Here is a 25,910-nt window from a genome sequence, read left to right as displayed (position 1 = left end):
ATGAGGGGGGACAGACTTACCTGTTACAGGTGAGAGACGGAGAGGACGCAGGGCATCCAGACGGGGCCACAGGACAGGAGGAGGAAGAGCAGCCTGGGAGGAAGAGGAAGGATGAAGGTGGTGAGGAAGAGGAGGACAACAAAGTCCGAGTACCCGTCCCGCTTTCCGCCTGCTATCTCCCCAAAGCCGCTTGGTTTCCCCTGTCACTGCCCGAGACTAGCCAGTCCCACCCGCCCTTCCTTCAGCAGGCCTTCCCTCTCAGATGCACCTCACAACGACGACTGGGATGTGAGGTGGAGAAAGAGAGAAAGAGAGAGACAGAGAACAACAGAGGAAGAGAGAGAGAGAGAGAGAGAGAGAAATAAAAAGAAAGTGTGAGGAGGGAGGGGAGAAAAAGGGGAAATCAATATGCCTCATCTGTCTACGTTTTTCGGCTGCAAGCAATGGCGTTGTTGGCAGCTCTGCGGAACACGGCGCAGAGAAGGCAGGAGGTGGAGGGGAGGGATGCAGTGAGAGAGAGAGAGAGATAGAGAGAGAGAGAAAAGAGAGCAGGGAGGGTAGGGGTGGATAGGGGAGATGGGGCTGTGTGATACTTGTGGAAACGTACACTCTCAAATAGTCTGGGCAACAGCACATGGGACCGATCCCCGATGGCCATCTCTCTTCGTCCCCCACCACTCCTCTTCCTCCTCCCCCTATCCACTCCTCTTCTAATCCCCCGAGGGGAAGCCTACCATGGGAGGCAGCGAGAATGTAATAGATAGAGTGAACGAGCAAGAGGGACATAGAGTCCATACACAACAAGCACGCGTGCGCTTCACCGCACTAAACGAATCCCTCTCCGTCCAGGGAACTGTCACTGCCACAAAGACTCCACAAAGCGGACGAGTCGGTAAAACACCACCCCCACCACTACCACCACCACCATTCACCACTCTAGGCCCTGAGGGTACAACTCGAACAGCTCCAACCCCCTCACTGAGTCTGTCCGAGGGTATGTCCGTACATCGCCCCCTATCCGAAGAGACAGCGGAGAGTGGACTGTGCTGGAACGAGCACCTGTCGGAGACTGAGAAGAACTCTTCACTCATCGCTCAGGGAGTCGTCCTATCAGTCACGTTCAGACTGCACTCCCGTCTGGGGAAAGACATGGGTGGGTTGAAGAGTTGAGATGGCTTTTTTCTGAGAGCACAGTATCTCCTCTCCCTCTGTATGTGCCTAGGGTTAGCAGTGACTCCGGGTAAAAGGCTCTAAAATGTCACAGATCCACATAGAGTTTTTAAAAAAGGGGTCCTGTCAGCAACGCCCGAAACGACAGCAACTGCTGGAGGAAGCAACTGTGAAAAAAGAAGACGGAGAGAGAGAAATGGTGGAAGAGAGGGGGAGAGAGGGAGGGAGGGAAGGAGGGAGAGAGGGAGGGAGGGAGGAGAGAGGAGGGAGGGATGGAGAGGAGGGGGGGAGAGGGAGGGAGGGAGGGAAGGAGAGAGGGAGGGAGAGAGGGAAGGAGAGAGGGAAGGAGAGAGGGAGGGAGAGAGGAGGAGGGAGGAGGGAGCGGAGAAGGGAAAAGGAGGAAATGAGAGTGGTGTGTGTTCGATTTACTCTGTCATCGCTCCCGTACTTATCATCCGTCATCCGCTCAGCGAGAGAGGAGGCAGTATTGCTTTTCGTATGAGAGGACCAATTTAGAAACGACTGTCTTATTCACAGTATTATGGGATGGTCAATATGATATCGCAGCTTCCCCGCTGCAGCGCTGACTCTCCATTACAGCATTCTCACCTGCTTTATGGCCGCCTCAATCCCCTTATTAATGTTTCAGTTAGAGCACACCTGTCTGGAATTTCAATGTATGTACATAGAGACATTTTGCTGCCTTATCCTATATACAGTACAGTATATAAGAGTTTAGTTCAAATAATATGAAATATGGATCTGGCTGTCATAATTCACCCATATCAGGTCTGCTATTCCTACAATACTGAGGGACAATACTGGATGAATCTATGGTAAAGAGCTTGCATAAACATAGCATTCTAAAATAGCATAATGTCCATCTATATGTAAGGTATATTTATTCGGTAGTGTCTTGGAAAAACTGTCCACTCTCGAATCCAATTAACAATCAACACTTAACTATTTACTAATTAGCACTCTGGAACAAGGCGTCCGAAGGAGACAATGCAGACAGGAGATCTCTGAAGACTATTCACCGTATTGCAGTGATAGTCCAGCATAAACAATGTCCAGACCAACCATCAAGCAATAGGGTGAGGTGAGATGTCATCAGCTGGTGCCCCCCGATGAAATCTGACTTAAAGATGGCTGCTGGATCTTTTAAACCCCTTGGCCTTCGAGAAGTGCCCTCTTCTCGCACCATTTTCAAAAAACACCTTTTGGCCAATCAAGATCACACAGGGTTAATAATATTGGTGGAAACCATTTTCCGATCATGCATAAAAATATATGCAAAACCATGTAGCTCTGGGTCTTTCTGGTTCTTTCCAGTTGGGTGTAAGCAGGGCTTTCTTATCTTGTTTACTTCATAGCAGCCAATGCCCACCTGTTACTTGTCCTTGCTCTTATCCTCACCAGCTGACATCATCCCCTCTCTCTTGACCATCTAATGAAAGGATGTCTTTTCCTAGTGGCTACCGTATCCACCCGCACCCCACTCCTCTGACTGTTGGTCTGGTCTGCTCAAGATGTGTAATAGCCTTGAAACGCTCATAATAACTGCAGTAATATTAAAACTTATAAAACCATAAATGCATCCTTTAAGTCATAGAAAAACACCACAGTAGCCTACAGTGCATTGAAAGGGTTAATAATAATGTGTGTGCTGAAAATAAATATATGAATCTGCAGAATTAGTCTCCAAATGGGTAGATGATGCTTCTATTATAAAGAGAAATGAACAGAACTATAGTAGGAGGTTTAACAGCCTTCTCTGCTTTGGCCTCAAAACTGGGAGCCGCCATCTTTCACAGTGTTTGCTCCTCTAAGAGGCTGCCTAAGGGGATAACGGGTTTAAAGGTCAACAGTGTAATTTACTGCCAGACATTGTTTGTTTTTGCTGCTTGAGTATTGTTATGGCTGAGTTCATTTAGCCATAAAACAAAGATGGATATACATACTTTAAAGATATACAGAGAAAGATGAATTATGCAGAACACACCCATGCATGTGCAATGCTGTACAGGATTACTCAGCAGCATAAGCTGCATACCATAAGATGCATTTCCATGGCTGTTATGAGCACAATGCCACTGACCTGCAAAAGACACAATGGAGTCAGACCAAAGCTTTGAAACCGCAAACAGGTTATGGCACTGGTATATGTTAAACAAAGGCAAGCTGAACCGTATCTAACTGCACAAATGAAGGAACAAGACCCACCATCAGGAACAAGCACTATTGACATTACATTGATCGCAGGCGATACTGGATCAGATTTTTTTTACAGATGGGGGAGAAGCGTGCGGGCAGTATCGGAGGATTGCTTATCATCACCTCCAGCTAGCGTGCAATGTTTGCTTTGCATGGGAACAGTGATGTTTGTCTCTGGGCTCAGAGCATCAATCCCAGCACAGAACAAATGGCATTACACCACAGAACACAGATGCCTGCTGCGATACTGCTGGAAGAGCAGCTATTGGCGTTGCTGACTAGAGTGATCTGATCCACTTGATTCAGTTGAGTTGTAATGGTCCAGTGAGTTCATTTACACAGCCAAATGGGTAAAAAAGGGTCAGTGGCCATTAACGTTTTAGCTGTACGTGTGCACTGACATTTTATAGTGTTTCGGGAGGCCAAAAGAAAAGAGAAAGGTAACAGGGGTGTGTTTGGAATTTGAAATATGACAGAGATGAAAGTGCTGCTTCTTAGATATCAGTGAAAGTGAGGCCGTTAATAAAACGATGCCTCATCTCATACACTGATGTCTGCCAACTCATAAGCTCCGTCCTGACTCATCGGAATCTTAAGTTTTTTTACGCAAGCCAAGCAAAATGCCCGTCCAGACAACTTGGACACTTGCATACACTAACAACGTCCACTTTGTACGGGCTGCTGATATGGTGCCCATGCAGCTTTTTGAGATTGGCACACGTCACCATCTTCCGCCTCTTCCGCCATCTTTCTGCTGCACCTCGCTCTCTCGCTTAACCATTACCCAAGATAACAGTGAGGTAGGTAACGGCAGCTGCATTCTGATGCCGGGGGGCCTGGCAGTCATCGCGCGCTCTCTCCCCTTCGGACGTGGGAGGAAGAAATTCCTCAACTAGGTTAATGAGATGCCGAGATCAATGTGAACTCCCACGATTTGCCTTCATCCTAATTAATGATTCATTAGCACTGCGTTTGCTCAGCGACTAGAGCTGAAAAACGCTTGTGGGGGTCTCATTCCGCAGGACTAGCACATCGTCGTCGGGGGTGCCCGCCGCGCGGGTCGGCGATGGCGGGGATGTTGTTAACCGATGGCCTTCCCAGACTGATGCGATAAAAAGTTACAAACGAGTTTGCGGCATCGGACGGGAAACCTGACCGGACTTTTACGTCACTATTAATGATTTGAATTAATTTCATTTCGATTTGAAACAAAGTCGCCGCAGCGAAAGAGAAGGTCTTTAGGAGATGCATAATCCCAGCATGACACTTTCCAAACAAGGTCTTTAGGACAATGATGCACTGGGGCTAAGAGACAACAAATTACAACCCTGCTGCACTGCAATCGTAAAACTTTTGCTCTGTAAATGCTACAGCCCTGCACTATATAATCAAAAACATCAGGCAAAGGTATTACAGAGGACAAACTCTCATGGCATTGGAAGTCTTATCTAGAAAGTTCCTTCAAGGTATGGAGATATATTGTAAATATGCAATGTAAACATATACTCGTGGCTTCATAACCTGCATTGTTCTGCATTTACTGTATATTAAAAAAACAATAACACCATTTAGAAGGTGTTGAATAAAGTAGTAAAGTTTAAGTAATATATAACAGTTAAACCACAGCTGTTTTCTGGTCAGACTAGCTGTGAATGAAGAGAAACTGTGTTGGTTTATCCCACCTCTGCCTTTGGAGATGCTCAGAGGGGTGGAACTGTTTATCCAGCCAAGCGATTCCAGTGATGGAGTAGCTGTTAGTGAAAACCTTAAGGAGTGCCCTTAAATGTCCCCTAACCAGCACTTCTCTCCACTTGCCTTCTCTACAGCTGGAGGACAACAGTGAGTGTCTCAGCTATGTATTATGCAAATTTAGATTGGCCACTTGCATTGTTTTAGTATATCTAATTATACCATAGCAAGGAAAGCTTGGATCAAGGCAAAGATGTTGATTAAAATCTCTACACAGTTGCAGAGTACAGAGAGGCAGTAGAGAGCCAATCGATCATTTGGCACTATTCCAGAAATTCCCAGCACTTCTGCTGTCAGTTTTTATTAAACAAATGGCTATACAATGATATGACAGATATGAGATATACGTTTGACTGGAAATAAATACGGTGAACACGATCATTTGGGCTCCTAAGTAAAGGCTGCGAAGTGGACTAGAGCTTATGGACTACTGGCTTTACACCAACAGGAACTTGGCAGGCTGGCCTTACGGTTGCTTATTAATGCATTCAACCAGACAAATGGCTAGTCTAAAATACATAAGATAAAAGGAGTAAATATTTTGCCTCAGAGTATTTGAGATTTACATTTAGATAGTTCTACAAAACAAACAAGTTTTAAAATGGAGACCCTGAGAACAAGGACCTCCAATAAATGTATGTCTTAGCAGCCACTGAGAAATAAGCTAAATAAAACACTCCCAGACATGGTTATGAAAAAATAATGCACTTGTGTGCTTGCCCCTCCATTTTTCCGCCACAGTAATATTAACAACTAGGGTCTGCATTTTACACATTTTCATGATGTATTGCCTAATTTATATCAAAATGACCTCAGTATGATCACAACAATACTATACTAATAGCAATACCAATGTAACATGTTATAGGCCACCTTGCACTTGATTTGCACTCATGATTTCTAACTTGACTTGCTCATATAATACACAATCCAAACTGCCATTCGAACAGTGACTTGAAAATTCTCTGAATATTGCAGTTGAATTCTATATTGCATATTATCTTACTGTAAGACAGTAAGATATATTATTGTGTTATAATACTGTATATTGCTTATTTTACAGGTTGCTGCTAGCAATCATTCCTGACTTTCATAATGTTTCAGAACCATATCACCTCCATGGTCATAAGCAATATTGCAACTACTGACAGTGTCAGAGACAGTGACAGACAAGATGACTGAGTTACACTGAGCCCAGAGTCCAGATTAAATCTAGTTAAAGTCATTTTCAATTTTCAGACTGCAATTAAAGGTAAACTATGCAGTATTGGCAATTTCCTTACTGTTTTTTTTTTTTCGGTTTTGCTTATTTTTCGCTTGCTCTGTCATGACTAATGTCTGAGAAACTCCATTGCTGCCTTTTTCTAGCCGGTGCCTGGCGTGTATGTGTATTTGAATGCAGTAAAGCAATTCGTTACACTCGTTATATTTCCTGACACTGAGGCCGTCGGTCCGCCGGCCCGCCGGCTCAAAGTTGCAAGGGTGGTTTTTCCGCTCACAGGCGCTAGGGGGAAGCGAGACGGCGACCATTCAACCCGAAGGTAAATTAAGCTAAAAAACTTGCATATTAAGCTAAAAAACCTGCATAGTGTGCCTTTAACGGCAAATAACCAAAATCAGCCATTTACAGCGCTTTCCTGAATAATGATCCAGCTCAAGTCTGGTACGACTTGAATATTGTCTAGGACAACTGCCTTCCTTACATAATCTCAAGCTTATTGATCTTATAATCTAGGTTATGTTGGTGTGAATCACCATTTTGCCCGTGTTAGATATATGCTTAACCGTTGACTTCAAGAATTCAAAGATGGCTGATTTAAATTGTTATTTATGCCCATGATAATGACAACTAAAAATAGATTAGTGATAACCCAGCATGCTTGAAACCCCATAGCATCCTATTGATAATATAACCTGTCCTGTAAGGCTTGATGATCATTTGACTGACTAATATGTATTATGTCCATCACCAACCTACTCCTTTCAGCAGGCCTTTGACCAGTTTGAATTTCATGCTAGATGTTTGAAGTGTTGATTTCACTCTCAACTTGCAAACTTGAGGAGGTGGACTGATTACTTGTTCCTTTAAGTATCCATTACATATAAACTTATGAATATTGGTTTGCGTCACAATAAGCAAGCCAACTTGCCAGCATTTGCAACTGTAAAACAGAAGAGACCAAGTACATTGTCTACTTGATACTCTACAAACACACAAAGATCTTCACTTCCATTTGATACATACTTAGACATATTTTATGAAGTATACTAAAGGCATAAACACTGCATCAGTGCAATTCAAGCTGGCTACACGCTGCCGTTGTTCTGTCCTGGAGTCCTTCCTGTGAGCAGATGCAAACACCAAAGGAAGGCAGTCTCCGACCGCCGCTGAGCACAACGCGGCAAAAATGAAAGAGGAAGAAGAAGACTTCGGTTTGTCCCATTTTCAACATCACAGCTCCATACTGCAGCCTACTCTAAAATGCACAGGTATGATCCCAGGACATACTCCAGGCAGCATAAGTGGAACAGAGGCATTCGGATGGGATCTGAGGAGCTCACCCCAAGATGGAGAATGGAAACACCGTACGAGACAGAACAAAGTGACAACATAAGGGTTCCAAGCATACTACTTTATATACAAACAGCACTTTTTGTTAAAGCAGGGAATTCATCAAGAGAGAGAGAGAGCAAGAGAGAGAGAGAGGGGGGGGAGGAAGGGAGAGAGAGAGGGTGGGAGAGAAGGAGAAATAGTGTGAGACCCATGACTGAGTTTGCTACGGGACAGGACTGTAAAGAGGCTGTTCCCACAGTAGTATTCTATCCCCTCTTCCACCCCCACCCCCCACCCCTTCCACTGCGGAGGGAAACCATCGCTCAGCGTTTCTTAATTATTTACAATTCCACCCCCACAATCTTCCCGACCTACTCCCCATCAGGCTCAAGTCCACCCAAAGGGCCCAAAGGCTTCTCTTGTCTCAAAGGCACTTTCTTGTCTTGTCATTTTTTTTCCTGTTCAGCGCCAGACCTTTTTTTCAATGCACTTTAGCAAGCTGCAAATTCTTGGATATGAACAACGACAATGAAAAACAAAGAAGCTGTCCGCAAATCAATTGGTAATTTCTCAACAAACAAACAAACACACAAACAATAAACACACAGAGCCAAGCTCAATATATGCAGATGAGGCTTCCATGTCTCCAAAAATGTCTGAGTAGGAACTCTGCCTTGGCCCAAGTACATTTTATGCAGGTCTTTTGTGAAACTGTTGAACCATCGGAAAATACCATGGGAGCATATCTAATACTGCCTCTTCAATAATGTGCAAGGAATTGTGTGATTACTGATGTTCTGATTCATAATCAAATCTATATTTTCCAAATGATTATTCACGGTAAGAATGAATGGGAAATGCTTTGGCCAAATGCCAATACCCTCCCTCCCAGGCTTTCTCCAGATTAGCAGTAATGTTTCACTGTTAACCCAAAATGAGTTCCTGTTTTTGTTTTTTTTGCACTCAGGCAAAGATGTAAGTATAGGGACATATGGATGGGGCCGAGGATATGTATATATGGAAGATATACATTTCCATGGTATGATCAGTGCTCTCACCACAATGTTGCCTATTTGTTGCCTATATACCGTATGCTGTTGTTAAAACAGGTTTACATGCATTTCTTCTCTTTTCTTCAGTGCCACGTCAATCTATATACTGCATCTTTTAAAAAATAAAATAAAACCAATACTGTGATTGAATTTATCCACAATCACCATGATTTATGTCCTGCCTGCATTTCTCTCTTGCGATTGCTGAGCTCTGGCAATTCCCAAAACGGCTCTCTAGATGCTGCATCTGTTACTGAGGACAATCTGCAGTTACCGTACATGTACAATGAGAAAGCTATACATGGATTCCAGTTAGTGATTTGATTCTATTTAGTACTGTTGAATGTCTGCACTGCCCAAACTGGACCCATAAACCATTGTCAGAGAGAGAGAGAGAGAAAGCTATATTTATAACATCATCTCTGAGCAGTGACCCCCAAATCTTCCTTCCTCTTCGAAGCGAATCCAAACTGAAGGCCTGCCCAGTGTTTTTGGAAACCCTCTCCTTAACCTCCCGCTGTCTCTAAAATCTATCTGCCTATCTGACCCTAAGCATTGCTTGGAACCGTGCATGTTGCAAAAGAGAACCAGGTGTAAAAACGTGAATGAATTGCATTGATGTCTTGTTTTTCTCAATGAATTCAATTTCTATAGACCAAATCCGCTGACTGGGGAGAGGTCAGCTGGAAGGTCTCCTGGGCGTGAAGACCCTTCTGTGGTCAGTTTTGGATGTCAGGCTTTAGCAACGCTTCCCTTCTATGGTAGCGGGCAGTGGGGGCCATCTGCTCGGCCATCTGCCCGCGGCCCTGCATAGTATCCCGGTCCACCTCGCAGCAGAGAGGGGAAAGGGGCAGCCGCCTTGTCTCGGGGCGCCGGTGCTGCTCTCACTTCCTCCAGAGGGCGCCGGTCCAGAACGCGCCCCACCCCCTCGCCAGGCAAACAGGGTAAACATGGCCCTCGGAGCCAACCCCTCCAGTGTGCCTGGAGTCTATTCCTGGTAGCTTCAGGGAGGTCAGGCCAACAGAATGGGGGGATGATGGAGGAGTGATTGAGAAGGAAGGCCAAGAAAGATGAGACTACATGTTGTAGAGAGAGAACTAGTGTGTGTGTGTGTGTGTGTGTGAGAGAGAGAGAGAAAGAGAGAGACACACACAGAGAGAGACACACAGAGAGACAGAGAGAGAGAGGGAAGCTTGAAAGTGAGGAGTCATGATTCTTTCCACTGTCATTACGTGGAGATGATTACTCATGCACTACACACACACACACACACACACACACACACACACACACACACACACACAGATAAACGTGCACACACACAGACCGATTGTGAGGAGTAGCATTTCATTTGCTGGTTGCAACTTCTTTCCGCCCCGGAAGCGCAAACACACACGCATGAATCACAGAGACCAGCTGAAAGGGCACTAATTAGGTGAAGACGCTTGACTTCCAACCTAATGCACTCTAACAGTATTTTCATTTTATAGCCAGTGATTAGTCGCCTTGATTACTCAGCATTGTGTCATAAAAAATGTAATGGGAGCATAAATTTGATGTTGGGGATAAATCAGCAGCACTTTTCCATGCGCGTGTCCTCTCTATACTTGATAACGCAAAACAGAGCTGCGCAACAACAACCTTTACGAATGCCCTCCATGGATATGGAGCTCCGAATGGAAATGGTAAGTGATCATGCAGACAAGATCTGCTACTGTTCAACTAGTCGGGCAGGGCCTGAATGATGCTACTCTGCTGACTTGTGACCCTCTATCTTTCCTCTCCTTTCTTTTGCTCTCTCTCTTCTGTTTCTTTCTTTTGCTCCCTCTCCTTCTGTTTCTTTCAGTCTCTCTATCTCTCTCTCTCTCCTCACTCTTTCCCTATCTGCTCTCTCTTTCTCTGTTTCTCCCTCTCCTTCTTTCTTTCTCTCTCAGGGCGGCAAAGGCGGTGGTGGCACTGCATTGTAATAAAGCTGTCACTGGCTTATTTGTTTGGTTACTCCGCCGTCAGCCTCGGGGAAGCAAAAAACAAAAAAAAAAAAAAAAACGCCCATTCTAAATCACACCACTCAACTCGGGCCCCGGGCGCAACCCTTCTTTGTCCAAATCACCAGCTGCTTATTATGACCCACAAAGACTCTGATGTACGACCATTGATCGGACACGCGACCGCCGGGCCTGGATAAGAGGGATGAGATGGGAGACGCGAGGATAGTCAGGGGGCGGGGGTGAGAGCAAGGAGGAGGAGAAGGAGGAGGAATGTATATTTTCTCGTTCCGCACGGGCTCTTATTTTCCTCCCTCGCTCACGTCGTCTTGGCTGGAGATACTGTGGGATCGTAATGAAGCGCTCACTAGCTCGCTTTCTGCATCGCCAATTGTTTGCCATCTCTCTCTCTCTCTCTCCCCTCCCTCTCTCTCTCTCTTACTGGAACTTTGCCCTCCAGTTCTGGCATGCTCCAACCCGGCTGCTATCCGACTCTCCCCCGGGCTGAGCCACTGCTCGCGTTCCGGTTCAGAAAGCCCCCGGGTGCGCTTTCGATTGACCCATGTTTGCAAACAACACAACTCTCTCGCACATACACCCTCCACCTCCACCCCCTCAACCCCTGACTCACATACAGTCCACTGCTCCAAAACTACCACAAAGGCCAAAAACTGATCCTCTCCTATTGGAGATGCATTATGTTTCACAAGATCTCATGTATATACCCCCCTCCTCCCCATGGTAGATGCATTAGGTCTTACAGCATCTCCCATATACACGCTTTATGTTACACTGCCCCAAGAACAATAGAAGCATTGATGCATTTCCTGGGAACATTAGAAAAATAGATAACGCCTCAAATTGTGCATTGATTTTCCCCCACTTCTTCGCCTGAAATACAGCAACATAAATATTGCTGTGTTGAGTGAAAACCACTGTAAAGTGACTGTGATCACAGCTGGGGAGAAGCTGACACAGATGGTACTTAAAGAAACATGAGGCTTATTAATGTTTTCAACATGAAATGTTAATGGCTGCTGAACACTGAAGTCCTGAAAAACATGAATACATTCTTTTTCCCCTGACTACTTCTCATTGCACAGCGTTTTGGACCAGTGGCAATTTGAAAAGGGTGCGTCTGGAAACAGCAGCCGCAGCCGCGAGGGAGGCTCAGGTGTTTTGATTAAGGAGCTCTCATCGCTGGCTGCCAAGGTGGATTTAGCTGAAGCATGGACTCCATTTGAGGTGCGAAGGCTCCGTCAGGTCCGATGGTGCTCATCTCTGTGCTACTCCGCCTCGTGTGTCGGAGGTCAAACTCTCCTGTGCTCCAGAGTCTTTAAATGCCATATCCCCGCTGTCACTCGCGATAGCGGCAGCGGCTCTGGGCGAAGGGTCGCTGCTCCATCTGGAACGATTCTTGTCCTCACGCATTGCCAGAGATTTCAAAACCCAACTACAAATATCACTCTGAGCGTGCTGTAGTACCAAAGTCCTTTTAGGCAAGTCCCTCCACTTGGCGGCCATATAGCAATGCTTTTTGGGCGCTCATCGGGCATCCTACTCAGCAGAAATGCGCGTGAGCAAGGCTTCACGACACCAATCTTGCTCCAGCGGCGAGTTCACAAGACATGATTGGCAAGATATCTTCACAACACACCATATGATTGGCTCAATGTATTCACATCACACCACATGATTGGCTCAATGTATTCACATGTCGACGTTTTGCTGAGGAAGGGGTGTGATACTGTATGCGTAGACAACTGCCATATTGGCGTTACAAACTAACCCCATGCATTTCTATGGAGGATTTTTTGAGTGCTGTGTCTCCTCATTAGAAAGTCTCTGGTAGTACTCAGTAGTGGGGGTTGGGGAGCATCAACCTCATCACCCCCTTCAACACATTCACCTCTCTCAAGGGTCATCTTCTTTGATAAGAGGCTATTGGCCATGCTGTGGTCGATATGCTCCTCCATGTTGAAAGCTCTCTCTGGCCTATCTCTCTCAGATAAGGAAATGACAGCCATTAGCTCTGGGTGGTACTTCATTAACCTTAATTAGCAGACAGACAGATGTCTCTCTCCAAGTGTGTGCTTGTGTGTGTATGTGTATGTGTGTGGGGGGGTTGGGTAGGTGGATAAAATATCTCCAGGCTCCCCCCTAAGGATCACTCTTGTTGGGTTGGTTTTTCATGGCCATGTCCCCCCAGGGGAAGATCAAGAGGGATACTGCTGCAGAGCTTGATGGGGCTCTATGAACCTGGCCTGAGAACAGCCAGGCTATCAGACCCTGACGATCGATGGTCAAGCATGCACCTTTGATGATTCTCAACGGAGATGGCAAGCCAGATTATCACACCTCCAGTGAAGTCACATACACATACACACACACACACACCTGCAGTGCACACACAAAATCACATAATGTAGCCTACATCCAGCAAACACACACAGATGCACTCATACATGCACATACCTACATACATTCATATAGTACATATATTCATACAGTAAATATGTACATGCACACATACCTACATGCATACATAAATGCATATAATTTGCCTTCAAACTAGTGAATATCTGGCCCCTATGTCTGTGTGCATGAGAATTTTGCATCTGGAACCCTGTGTAAATACCTACATGCACCTAAATGGTCTGCCTACCATCTCAATTCCACTGATACGCCATTGTGGCCATAGAAACCGACATGCGAAGGGAAAAAAAAGGCCAACTAATTTTCACACTCTATTTGGGCACTGACCAAGGAATTGCAAGGTATATGAATCCCGAAGAAATAACCATAACACTAATTGGAATGTTAATATGTTCGTAGATGATCAATGAAAAAAGAAATGGCAACCGTCCATGTTAACCACACTAGTCTGTAGGCGTTCAATTACAGTGACACATGTGAGCGGTAATTGCATATTCATCTACATGTGCATGCATAAATAACATTGGTATTAGCCTGTTCATTAAAATATCGTCTGCACCACATGAACTGCTTGATCAGCAAGCACATTACTGCATGTGCTCTGACACCAGATCAGTTCTAACCCTATTCTTCATCATCAGTAGAATAGCATAATGTAAGAGGAGACCAAAATCCCAAATCAGTTATTGTTAGGCAAATATGGGTCAGTAGGTAGAACTCCTGTTCTCTATTGAGATCAATCTGAGACCTTGTCGGAGCGTTTGCTGCGATAGCAGCTCGCCTGCGGAAAACGCCCAGCAGTCCATTTAGTGCAGGCCTGCGGCAGTAGGCACTGACTGGAGGAGCTAAAATTGGAAGCATGTCCCTTAAGAAAGCCTCCTTTCCTCTCGGCTCCTCTCCTCTCCTTTCCTCTCCCTGGATCTCTCTGATGGGGGAAAAAAGCTCAGAGATGTGTGGCTCACACAAGAACCCAAATGGGTCCATCTGCGTTCTCTCCTCAAGCCCTGAATTATGCACACAGAGTGGTGAGGAGCACTTTCCCTCTTTCCTTCTCTCTCCCTCTCTCTCTCTCTCTCTATCTCTCCCTCTCTCTCTCTCTCGATCCATCTGCCTTCCTACCTCATCTCCCTCTATACCTTACAGTATTATAGATGTATACAAGTCTGGATGACTGAAAGATTCAAAGAGCTTTAATTGCTGAGATTTTGTTCATGTCTTTGTTCATTTTGCCATCTGTCCATGCCGCTCCTTTCTACTCTGCAGTAGTAAGTGGGGTTGTTACGGCAAGAGAGAGAGAGAGAGAGAGAGAGAGATTAAGACAGGGATGAAGAGAGAGAGAAATATAGTGTCAGGTAGGAATAGAGGTTGAAAGAGAAAGGGACATGAACAGGCAGAGGAAATATAAAGAGAGAGCTACTGTGTGTGAGAGATAGATGGAGAGAGAAAGAGAGAGAGAGAGAGAAAGAGAGAGAGCAAAAAGGAGTGGGAGCAGGGGCAGCACACGTCAGACCAATCGGCTTCCCTGGCTGGGGCTGCACGAGGAGGCAGCTGCAGCCTGGTGTTTCATTCACCACCCCCATCCTCACGCCTTCCCCACCTTCCCTTTGCTCTCACAACCCCCCACCACACGCCCAGCACAGTGCCAGCCTATGCCCTGCGCCTATTGCCTACCTCCACACTATATGCTCTGACAGATCACACGGAGACACTGTTGGCACCAAAACAGTCGCAATGTTTTTTTAAAAAAATGTATTCATGGTAGACATTGCTGGGTTGTATGTGGGCGATTTTAGAACTTGAAAATGCATTCTTTTCATATCCATTGTGTCTGCATTTTGCGGTCTATTCCAAACCTGCAAATGCAGTGGCTGTCGAATGTGAAACGCTACACACTAGGCCATCCCAGTGTTCTGGAGCCGAGCAGATTGAACATCTCAATTGTGGAGAGTCCAGCCAGGGGTTGGGTTTAAGACCCTGCGTGGTGCTGCTGAGAGGATCAATATCGGCGGAAGATGGGCTGAAAGGCCATCATGCCCCGAAGAGCCACAAACGCATACAAGTCGGTCTGTGCACACAGGCCATGAGTGGCTGACAGCTGGAGAAAAAGGGCTGATGTGAGACAATCTTAGAGCATCTGAGAGCTTTCACATTTCATACTGTATGCCAGCCATCAAACTTAGTTTAGGGGCACAGCATCTGTCATGACAGAGCACTTTTTCAACTCTTATTCCTTTTTTCCCCTTTCATTGACAGAGGGGGCATGCAGCCTGATCCTTTTCACGCTAATGATGCCTGCCGAATTGACAATAGAGAAAACCAGTGGCGGGCATGTAGGATAATGCACCTTAACTACAACCTGTCAAAGCTGCTCATTGTACACCAAGTAAGGACAATCAGCACAAGACATAACAGCAAGGCATCAGGCGTTTGTATCTGTACTGGGTGCTGCTAAAGAGGCGTTTCCATGACTAACCAGGGTAATATTTTCCAGTGATAAAAAAACAGAGCATCGTAGCAGTCAGTTGCGTTTCATGACAGAAATATGTTTCCCCCTGCAAAAGTAGCTCATCGCAAACAACAGCTTTCTCTTTCTTGTATGGAGAGGGGGCGGGGGCCAACACATGCGCTTGTCAGCGTGTCAAAGCATTTAAGTTGGGCAGGCTTTCGTCATCTACTCACGCGTTGATTATTTCAGTCAGCATAAAACCCACTTATTGATCAAATAAACTGGCATTAAACCGATAAGGGCACCGCGAATGGTGAATGGAAATGCTTTTCGCGTTGGTATTTTTTCTCGCAAAAAATTCACAAAGAGAACATAATAAAATCCCCTCAGAATTTGCTCTCGATGCATATGAATGTCTTACAACAGTGCATCATCCATTTTCCCCGATAGGCAAGACGCTCTCCCATTGATTCTCTCATATGAGCTGATCCCTTTTACCAATTAACGTTAATGAATGTACAATGAAAAAAAAAATCGCCAAAGAACTGATGCTTACGTGGCAAACTGCATTGTTAAAATAATAGCACAAATCTGATCATCCTTACCTATTTCGTGCCCGTCCGCAGAAAGGAGATGCCAGCAATTGATGCGAACTAATTCAGCACAGGCGGAATCGACATCTGAGTCGTCTATTGCGCATGCAACGACCGATGGAGAAAGCGTTGGCAGCCACGGGGGGTTGCTCCTGTATTCCAGAGCGCGCCGTAGCACGGAACGAAAGCGCACTCCCCCCCGTCTCTTTCTCTTAGATCTTACTGCCAGCAGGCGCTCCTTCAGCCTTGCGTGGGATCTTCCTGAAGCTCTGAACGTCAAGCCCTTGATACTCTTGTAAGGAAACCCCGGCACCCTGGAAAGAAAAACTGAACTCAACGTTTCTTCCTTTGCTCTTTTCTGTCACCGACACTTGTGCTGATGAATTGTGTTAAAGTACCTATAAATGACCAAAACTGACCTAAACTCCCCGCCCACCACAGACTCTAACACATATTTAGCATAGGCCTACACCCAGCTTCTGAAACTAGTGAGATTCATGCAAAATCCTTTTGACAGTTCCAATTGCTTGCTCATACAACTTAACAAGACATCAGGAAGATACTGCACTTGTTCCATAAAATATAATATGCTGTAGAAATCCACAAGCCTCATACAGCCAGATTAAATATTAATAACGGCATATTGATACTACTTGTAGGCTACTACTGCTAAAAAACAACTACTACTACTAATAATGATAATACTATCAAAAATAGGCCTATTAGGGTGTTGCATCCCATAGATATGCATATGGCTGTTCCCACCTGATAACATTCAGGACCTTGGACAGCGCAATAGACAAATTGGACACACCCGAAGAAGAATCTCAACATCTCTTTTCTTTTAAAAAATATTGTCATCTAAGCCCTGTCTGAAAGCAATTTCGAAACATTTCCAAGTTAACATAATTTTCCTCATCATTTCATGTTTATAGCTAGGGCCTATGGCATAATTGCCCAATAACGCGTAGAAAACAGATGAATACACTGCGGTTGCTTTGATGTGTGGCCCATTACATCTAACCCTTGAGAGTGGCGCCCTCTTCTGGTCATATATTATTAACTCAGGAAATAATGTATCAATCTGCTCTGTGTTACATGTTTATGAACAATGAAAGAAAACAAATCGATTACTTGACTAACATCAATCATTACCTTTAACACCTATATCTTTTAATGAAATAATCTGAAATTATAGAGAGAGACATGGAAGCTTGACGTTGTGCAGTTGTGGTCTTCCAAATGGTCTCAGTTTTGTGCAATTTCTGTGATCTCTAATCCATAAAGGTTAACCAGGGTAAGATGGGAGTGGATGCCTAGCCTGAAAATTGTGGTGAGTAGGAGCTGAGAAAATCTGTTAAATGGCAGGAAGATGGATGTTAGTTGTAGTAACTTGCCTCTGGTGGGGTCTGCATGCAGTCCTCTGTAGAGTGTAGACTGGTGTTGTCTAGTTAGCCTTTATAGCCTAGCCTAGTGAGAGAGAAAACAATGATTCAGACAGGGAAGCTAAATGAAATGATGTGAGGGACAATAATTAATAAATAGGCTTTGCAACTTGTCATTGTTATTCTATTAACAAAAGGATGTAATAAATAGCGGGGTAAAAAAGGGGAGAATGGGGAGCAGTAGTGCGGGGGTGGTGTCAGCGTCGCTACCATGAACAGGCTCAGTGTCCATGGAGAACCGGGCTCGAGTCTGGCCTGAGGTCATTCCCAAACCCACTCCCATCTCTTTCCCTTACTGATTTCATGTCATGATTTCCCTATCCGGTAGGGAAGTCACAAAACTAGAAATGCATTAGTCGATACCAATACCAGTGAAACTAGATGTACCGCAGAGCGGTACAAAATATGACCTCTGTCCAGTCCTGCACATTCTCTCCGCAAAAATAAATCACCTACTCACGTACTGTACATGTGTGCTGTGTGTGAGGCTATACCTCAAATGAGTGGATATGGGATGTGTTGACATGGCCCCTGGAGACCAACATACAAAAATAATTTGGTTATCCTAGGCCCTATGGTTCTCAAAATATTCACAGAAAACTGTGTCCGGCCATCTACAGGCCGATTGGTGTACAATCAGTAAATGTACACATATATTCATTAATTTATTGCCCCCCATGAATAGCCTGGGTTTCCCCATGCTGCCTTGTGTGCGAGCAGACCTTGTAGGCAGCCTGGATTCCATGGACCCGATTTTCACCTCAACGAAGGAACCAATCACAGAACGGAGAGGGGACAGCAAGACGATGACGACGTCTATGCGACACACCAAAGCGGCTACAAGCTACGTACAGACGCATTTGACATAGACATTCGCAATAAACGGCTCTGGGCATTCGTAAACCACGTCTCAAATATGGTTTGTCGGTTCTTCTCTCTGGTTGTCTGAATGTTTGTAAGTTCGGAAGTTTGTAAGTTTGTAGTATAACAATAAAGCGTTTTTGTCTGTACTACTGTCTACTACTACTGAGTCTTGCGCTTGGGTCCTGTCCTGCCTTAAACATGAACAAGTGTTGGCATCTGGATCCATGACTCCTGCTACTACTAATGAAAATGGAGATGGAAATGGAAAGACAGACAGAACTAACGGTAACAGGACATTTTTTAAAAACGACGAGAGACGCATGATGAGAGTGACAAAGAAGGTCAAGGAAACATCAGAAGAGGGAAAATGGGAAAGTTTGGCCAACATCACAGACATGCAAGACAGCACAAGCCGAGAAGAAAAGTGGACTTGGATTGAAAATGCGGTGAAGCTCCATGATGCGGTGTGTCACCTGTCGGCAAAACTATCACAACAGGAAGGTTAAGTTGCCAATGCTGAAAACACCTGCTCCACCAGGACCATTCAGAGTTCTTCAGATAGATTACATCACTCTTCCAAAGTGCAAAGGCTACCGCAATGTTCTGGTTGTCCTGTGCAAGTTCTCCAGGTGGATTGAGGCGTTCCCTGCATGATCTGGAATTGCACTACAGTACTTACTGCCAAAGTCCTCATGAAAGACATCATTCCCCGATACGGATTGCCGGAACAGATCTGCTCAGACAACGGAACACACTTCACTGGAGCAGTCTGTGCCGAGGTGGGCCGCATGCTGAATGTGCACTGGAACTGTCCTGAACTGCCCGTACCATCCAGAATCCTCTGGACAGGTGGAGAGAGCCAATCGAACTTTCAAACTAAAACACAACGCAACAATCAGAGAATCCAACAGTGTGTAAACTTGACTTGTAAGAAACAGGGGTGTGATTGGCAAAGGTAAAAAAATATACGTAGCACGGAGTGACCCCCCCCCCCCCATGGTTCGAGTACTATAGTGTTCTATAGTGTTGGCTACGGTATATATTTACATTACCTACACTTCATAAAATTCATGAGGCAAATCCTATGCAGGGATACTAGGGGGGTCCGAGGGCATGTCCCCCCGGAAGAAAAATAACCCCTTAAATGATGACATCTGATGACTTTTTTGGAAAGCATTGATACATTGAGATACATATATTTCAAACATTATAGCATATTACAATAAAGCCTATAAGGCCTAAAGAAAACTAATTCATAATAGAGCAAAGTAGCCTAGGCCTACACAAGACTAAACCAAATATGGCTGAAATATATAGGCCATCATGATCATTTTGCCAACAGTGACGCAGAACCATGGATTTTTCCCCATTTATAACATGTTTTGTTTATAACTTAAACCAACATTGAGTTAAAATGTTGACTAAATGATTTACTATACACTGTAGGCTTACTTGATGATAATATATAGCCTGCCCGGCCATACTTGATGGGCTCTCCAGGTGTTTCCCCGAGGATTTGGCCGTAGATAAAGGGGGGGCGTTACTAGACACCTTTAATACATAGTAAAAAAAGCTATTGGTAAGAAAAAAAAGCTGCAAAAAAAAAAAAAAAAAAAAAAAAAACTATTGGTATGATTTTTTTTGCAAATTGGTGGGGAAAAAGCCTAACTTTCCCTAACTATAGAGGCAGGCACATTTTTATTTTTAAAGGCCAGGATGCTATACATCCTGATAAAGTTCCCTTGGCCTTTGGAATTAAAACAGTCCCACATCATCATATACCCTTCACCATACCTACAATGTTATGCTCATTGAGCTCAATGCAAATCAAACCAGCTAATAGGCTAACTGAAATAACACCATGCCAACTTTTGTACAGGTTTCATGTTTCAGTGCAATTTAGTTATTGGTTAAACGAAAACATTTTATTATTGCATTTTGACATAACTTGACATTATGTAGAATGTGTATAAATAACATTAACTGTTAAGTCCCAAAGCTACCAAGACAGTCACAGACTAGTTGACGTCGTTGAATACATTGAACAGATATGCTAATTTGGCAACCTAGCCTGGGGTCGGGAAAAAAGTTAGCGATGGATGACACCGCTCTCAGAAACTCTGACATTTTAGTGCGTAGCTCAAACACCCGCTGAAGAATCTCTCCACGAGAGAACCACTAACTTAAGAATGATAAGCATGCCCCGCATCCAGGGCCTCTGCCCGCATCCATTTCTCGACAACGTTGACCAAACGAACGTGACTGCAATGCTCTGCCTTGCATTTGACGATCCGACTTCATTGATTTATTAGTTAGCACCTGAAGACGCGGGTTTGAAGTTTGAAGCACCTGAAGTTCACACGGTTTTCCGCTGCTATTTTCGAAATTTGGTTTATCGACTGCCTCAAATATGTATCAATGTACCAAAAACACGGACGCTAACTGCCTTTCATTCATTGAGTCGTCAAGTCCCTCCCTGAGGTAAATACTTTGACAGATTGACGTGATGTAAAAAACAACTGATTCTATTGGTCCAAATAGGTTGGCGGGAGCGATGGTCAGGACACATGTTTGATTTATTGGAAAGTAAAAGATAAATTACTATTTTTAGGGAAATGTTTCCCGGACCCCACTGAGAACCACTGCTTTAGGAAACTGTTCCGTCTGATGTTCAGGTATAAAAATAAATAGCACAGATAATCAACAAGTGTTCAAGTGTTTGCTGAATTAAGAGTTAATCTAGGCTAGCTAAACCATGTGCTAAACTGGTGCTAAACAACGTAGCTATCACATCACGTTCTGCAAAAAAAAATATTTTATCGGGTTGTTTTGTCATGTAGGCTACTGTGACGTCGCATTACACGAAATACGTCATAATGCCTCAAGGGTATATAAACCACATCCACATAAAATATTTCATTAGTGAATTTATTGATAAAGAGAGAGCCACGTTTCTGTAGATTATTGCTCAGGAAATTAACTCAGGTATTCTGAACACTGTTGGCGGGGAGCAACAGGATGCACCGGATCAATTCTTTGGATCTGGCAGGATGCCCCAAACGTCGACATGGAAAGTCTTCAAAACTGTTCCGGAACCTGAAGATCCGAGGAACTCTACACAAGCGTGTAGTGGATTTAAGGAATTGCGATTATGTGGATCCTCCCCGTGACCAGGGGCTTAGAGATGCTATTAGCCGCGTTTTTAAGACTCCACCAGAGACGCTACAGAGACCTGTGATGCAGGACCAGGTAAATAAGTAATCAACTAATGATAAAGCGATAAGAAAATGAATAGCCTAAGTCAGTATAAGTAAATTAGATACAAAATAAAGACAAAATATATGGTATGTGACAATATCACATATTAAATTGCACTGGTCTTGGCTGTATGGCTAATAAATCAATCAAATTATCTGTCTATCTAACTCTATTCTCTGCCACATTGGGCCAGGTCATTATTATTTGTTTGGTTCTCTTTTTGTATACGTTTGTGCTTGTTCATGCCAAGCTGTAATGAAATAAAACGTACATGGACTCTTCTTAGGTTCAACCTATTCAGTCTGGGAATTTCCCTTACAAGACTAACTTGGAGGATTACACTGGACCTTTTGACATGTAAATACTGTACACAACAAAACACAATCACATTCAGTCCATACTTACATTATAGAGCTATAGAGCAGCTTAAATTTGTTTCTTGTTCTAGGGGGGTGACTTATGCCATCAGCATTTATACATTTGCCATGAAAAAATGGCAGAGGTGCCTGAGGACCTCATGGCTGCAGGATAAGGAAGCAGCTGGCCTTGTCTGGGGACTCCTGGCACTTGTGTGCCGAGAGACCAGAGTAAGTGTTGTTCTAAACCAGAAATGACTATAATTGTGTGTGTGTTTGTGTGTGCGATGGAGAAAGAGAGAGAGAGAGAGAGCATTACATTGCACATTACAATCTCTTTGGAAATGTATTAAGAATTGTCCATTTCCCTTTTCCTCAAAATGTATTCTTAGAGTGTGACGGGTCAGGATATTGCCAACTTGCTCCTATCAAATCCACTGGCCTTTGAGAAGGGTGAGAATCTTCTGTCCTCTGGCGAAGGACACCAGGCCCTTGTCAACCTGATCATCTCTGGCAAAAAAGAAGTAAGACTTGCAGTCAGACCCGCAGCAGTGCTGATGGTAGTACAGATGTACATTTCAAAAACAAACGAAAAATATATAATTTGGTTCCATGGTTTGGTTTGAGTGTAATTCAATGTGTAATGTTTTTGAAAGTGCATGTCAAGATGTGGAAAACGTATTGCCCTCTGATATAGGAAGCTGAGCAATTAGCCAAGAGTGAAGCTCTGTGGGATCATTGGGTCATCCTGAAGGGCTTTGCCAAAGGCTCATGTGATGCAATTGTTATGAGGTAAGGATGCTGGCGCTTTTAAGAGAGCCTTGACCATAAATAATGCAAATAAAGAAAAAAACATGTTGCCAATTATACATATACACAAACCTGCCTTAACATGGTGTCTTTGTTACGTCACTCATTTTATTAGGCTTATTGAACACCTCAAACCAAATGACCCCATGAAGACCTATTATCAAGTCTTGATGGGAATAGTACCAACAGCTGCCTGTGTAAGTGTCGGTGTCATTTTGGTTGCTCATTTGTGTGTGTGTGTGTGTGTGTGTGTATAAGTTTGTGTGTGGACAAATATTGCGAATGGATAGCACAAAGGCCATGAGCAATTCCACGTGTGGTGGAGCAGCAGTGACGTCACCACCTGGCAATTGGTTGACTTAAGTTCGATTTCTAAACCCACAGCTGCAAGTCATCAAATGTCTGCTAAATACCGCTCAACAGCTTAAATTTTACAAGGACCAGACAACTGTCAAAATTGTGCTGAATCTGGTTGCCTTGCAGCTTGGTGCAGACAATATTCTCTGTATCCATACATTTGTGAATTTAATCATTTTAAACAGTTCAATTCATCATTTTGACATGAGAGATATGATACAATGAGTGTTGGAAATTTAAATACTCCTTTTTACAGGAGTGTGCCAAGAACAATTGGGGTGACTGGCGCCCCCATCTGGCGATGGTTCTTTCCCATCTGAACAAAAACAGCCTGAAGATGGAAATCATGGAAGCAATGGCAGAGACCTTGGGTAAAGATGATACAAATCAAAGATAATTAGAACATGCTCACCCTCAGAAAAAACTTCAATTCATATTGTTTAACTTTCCATGCCAAACACAGGATCAGATGGAAAGCCCAATTCTGCATATCTATGCAACCTCATAATGCATTTGCATTGTGGGATATTTTCGGAAAGGGCTGAATCTTGTGGTAGGGGAGTAAGGAGGTAAGACCAATACAAGAAAACACACAGTCATTGTAAAATCACAAGGTGAGACAAATACATGTGACACACACTAAACTTAAAGTAACCATAACCAAACAGCATTGTATCTCAAGAATCAAGAGGTAAGACAAACCAATGAAATACACACATTCATACTTTACTTTAAGTGACTATAACAAAGCGGCATTGTATCTCGATTATCAAGAGGTAAGACAAACCCAAACCTACTTTACCCAAAGTAACTATAACAAAACTATGTAAAATACTAATATTTATTTCATGGCCATGTATTCACTATAGCAGACCATTCGTAAGATCCACCAGGGCAGCAGTTGAAAGAATGGAGGTGTACGATTATGTGCTGACCCTAAAAACGGACCAGCCATTCCTCTCCGAGTTTCAGGTTTGTTTTCCTTTCTGATGAAATAAATGTCTCTTCATTTCATGCTTACATTCTGGAGTTGTCTTTGGAAATTTACCAGGCAAAATGACAAACTTGCCCAGTTAGGGACAATTCTTTAATGTGTTGGAAAATGTCCTAAACAATAATACAGATAAATAAAGTGGCCCAAATGTCCAGTCTTACCTTCTCTTATTGTTTTCCAGCATTATAGAACTCTGTGCATCAGGATGCTGTTGCGAGCTGGCTACATCCAGCAAGCACTGCATTTCTGCGAGACTGTGGGAATGACATTGGTACACTCAGAAGGTGTTGACAGTACAACTCTGGTGGAGTTTGTTAAGGTAAGGGTGTGCTCTCTTTTCGCATTAGTGCGCTTTTATGAATAGGCCTATGTACAGAGGTCTGCACTTGTGTATTGCCTGTCTCTGGTGCTGTGGTGTTTTATTATTGTCACTGTGGTTGACATGGGTTTGTTATGTTTGTAAATGTATTCCAGGTCTGTTCAGAGTTCCGTGGCAGCCAGCAGGGTTTCATTGAGCCAGATTGGATGTTCTTCGTCAGGGAAACGGCAGAGCAAATGATTGTGGAGATACAGCAGAGGAGTGCTGCCATCAAGGCACTTAAGGAGTTCAGGATTGTAAAGACTGTAGTGGCCCCAGAGCAGCCTGGCCCTGCCACCTCTCCTGACCTCCAGCCTGGCCCTGCCACCACCTCTCCTGACCCCCAGCCTGGCCCTGCCACCACCTCTCCTGACCAGCAACCTGGCACTGCCACCACCTCTCCTGACCAGCAGCCTGGCCCTGCCACCACCTCTGTGGACCACCAGTCTGGCCCTGCCACCACCTCTGTGGACCACCAGCCTGGCACTACCACCACCTCTGTGGATCACCAGCCTGGCACTACCACCACCTCTGTGGACCACCAGCCTGGCACTACCACCACCTCTGTGGACCACCAGCCTGGCACTGCCACCACCTCTCCTGACCACCAGTCTGGCCCTGCGACCACAGAAAAACCAAAGAAAAAGAACAAAGTATTGCATTTCTCACAGAAACACTGACTGTAGACATGTTTGAAAATGTCTGCCTTCTTGTCCGACTATATTAATCTTTGACATTTGTTTGACCATTAGGGATGCTTTGGGTGGCTCAGCTGCTTTAGATGCTTCTGCTTCCGCAGAAAAAAGACGCACTAGCACCCATCTGATAAGACACACACTGGTAAGGATCTTTTGAATACATTCATATCAACTTAAATGTATCATAGTGAGCTGTATTACAGAATTAATGCTCTGGCATTACTCATTCACAGAGGCTGATGGAGAGATCAGGGATAAAGAAAGGCTAGAGATCATTTTCTGCCACCAGCTGAGATCCTTATCTCATACTCATCATTAAATCAGAAATAAACACCCCCTCAGTCATGTGTGTTAACAACTTTCTGCTACTGTTATCTATAGAATATTGACCTGTCACATCAGTGGCAACAGCACATAGAAACTTTTCTGTATCTCTGATATGATTAATCCATCTTGTGAATCATGATTATGAAATCACAAGTCTTGCGAACCAATCAGAAAACTCCCTATGATTTTGTTTAGTCTACTTTGGCTAGCCCTACAAAAAATATTGAACTACAAGTGTCAA

At 44.2% G+C, this 25,910-nt stretch overlaps 2 protein-coding genes and 1 long non-coding RNA gene across 4 annotated transcripts in view; 1 reads left to right on the top strand and 2 right to left on the bottom strand.

Annotated features, from left to right (window-relative positions):
- LOC125289689 (rabphilin-3A-like) overlaps positions 1–16,573 on the bottom strand; it is a 37,031-nt gene extending 20,458 nt beyond the window's left edge. Inside the window, exons 1-2 of one of the 2 annotated variants that reach the window (XM_048236656.1) lie at positions 16,215–16,573; positions 21–281 (exon numbers count right to left, since the gene is read on the bottom strand). The gene's annotated coding sequence lies outside the window, so the exon portion shown is untranslated. The remainder of the gene's footprint in view (positions 1–20; positions 282–16,214) is intronic. The other variant, XM_048236655.1, reaches the window with a different exon arrangement.
- Positions 16,574–17,598: 1,025 nt separating this feature from the next.
- On the bottom strand, positions 17,599–20,056 carry LOC125289690. The gene is made up of 3 exons (XR_007192675.1): positions 19,964–20,056; positions 19,191–19,387; positions 17,599–17,672 (listed from the first exon to the last, which is right to left on the bottom strand). It is a non-coding gene; the product is annotated as an uncharacterized LOC125289690 (long non-coding RNA).
- Positions 20,057–21,450: 1,394 nt separating this feature from the next.
- Positions 21,451–25,683, top strand: LOC125289567 (protein transport protein Sec16A-like). The gene is made up of 13 exons (XM_048236485.1): positions 21,451–21,760; positions 22,056–22,126; positions 22,218–22,356; positions 22,518–22,649; positions 22,823–22,917; positions 23,051–23,132; positions 23,549–23,663; positions 23,756–23,861; positions 24,162–24,264; positions 24,468–24,605; positions 24,761–25,297; positions 25,397–25,484; positions 25,576–25,683. The coding sequence occupies exons 1-12, from the start codon at positions 21,530–21,532 to the stop codon at positions 25,457–25,459; spliced, it is 1,812 nt and encodes a 603-aa protein (XP_048092442.1). The 5' UTR covers positions 21,451–21,529; the 3' UTR covers positions 25,460–25,484; positions 25,576–25,683.
- Positions 25,684–25,910: the final 227 nt, after the last annotated feature.

This window comes from Alosa alosa, chromosome 24 (genome assembly GCF_017589495.1).
Source record: "Alosa alosa isolate M-15738 ecotype Scorff River chromosome 24, AALO_Geno_1.1, whole genome shotgun sequence".
Classification (NCBI taxonomy): Eukaryota; Metazoa; Chordata; class Actinopteri; order Clupeiformes; family Clupeidae; genus Alosa; species Alosa alosa.
The sequence above is the reverse complement of the archived record's forward strand: the minus strand, read 5'-3'. Positions and strand labels throughout refer to the sequence as shown.

What these genes read in the sequence shown, in the direction of transcription:
- LOC125289567 (XM_048236485.1), top strand. Translation starts at nt 21,530, where the DNA reads ATGCACCGGATCAATTCTTTGGATCTGGCAGGATGCCCCAAACGTCGA. An exon ending in TAGTACCAACAGCTGCCTGT is followed by an intron (nt 23,133 to 23,548) that starts GTAAGTGTCGGT and finishes TCCTTTTTACAG; the next exon opens with GAGTGTGCCAAGAACAATTG. An exon ending in AGCAATGGCAGAGACCTTGG is followed by an intron (nt 23,664 to 23,755) that starts GTAAAGATGATA and finishes TGCCAAACACAG; the next exon opens with GATCAGATGGAAAGCCCAAT.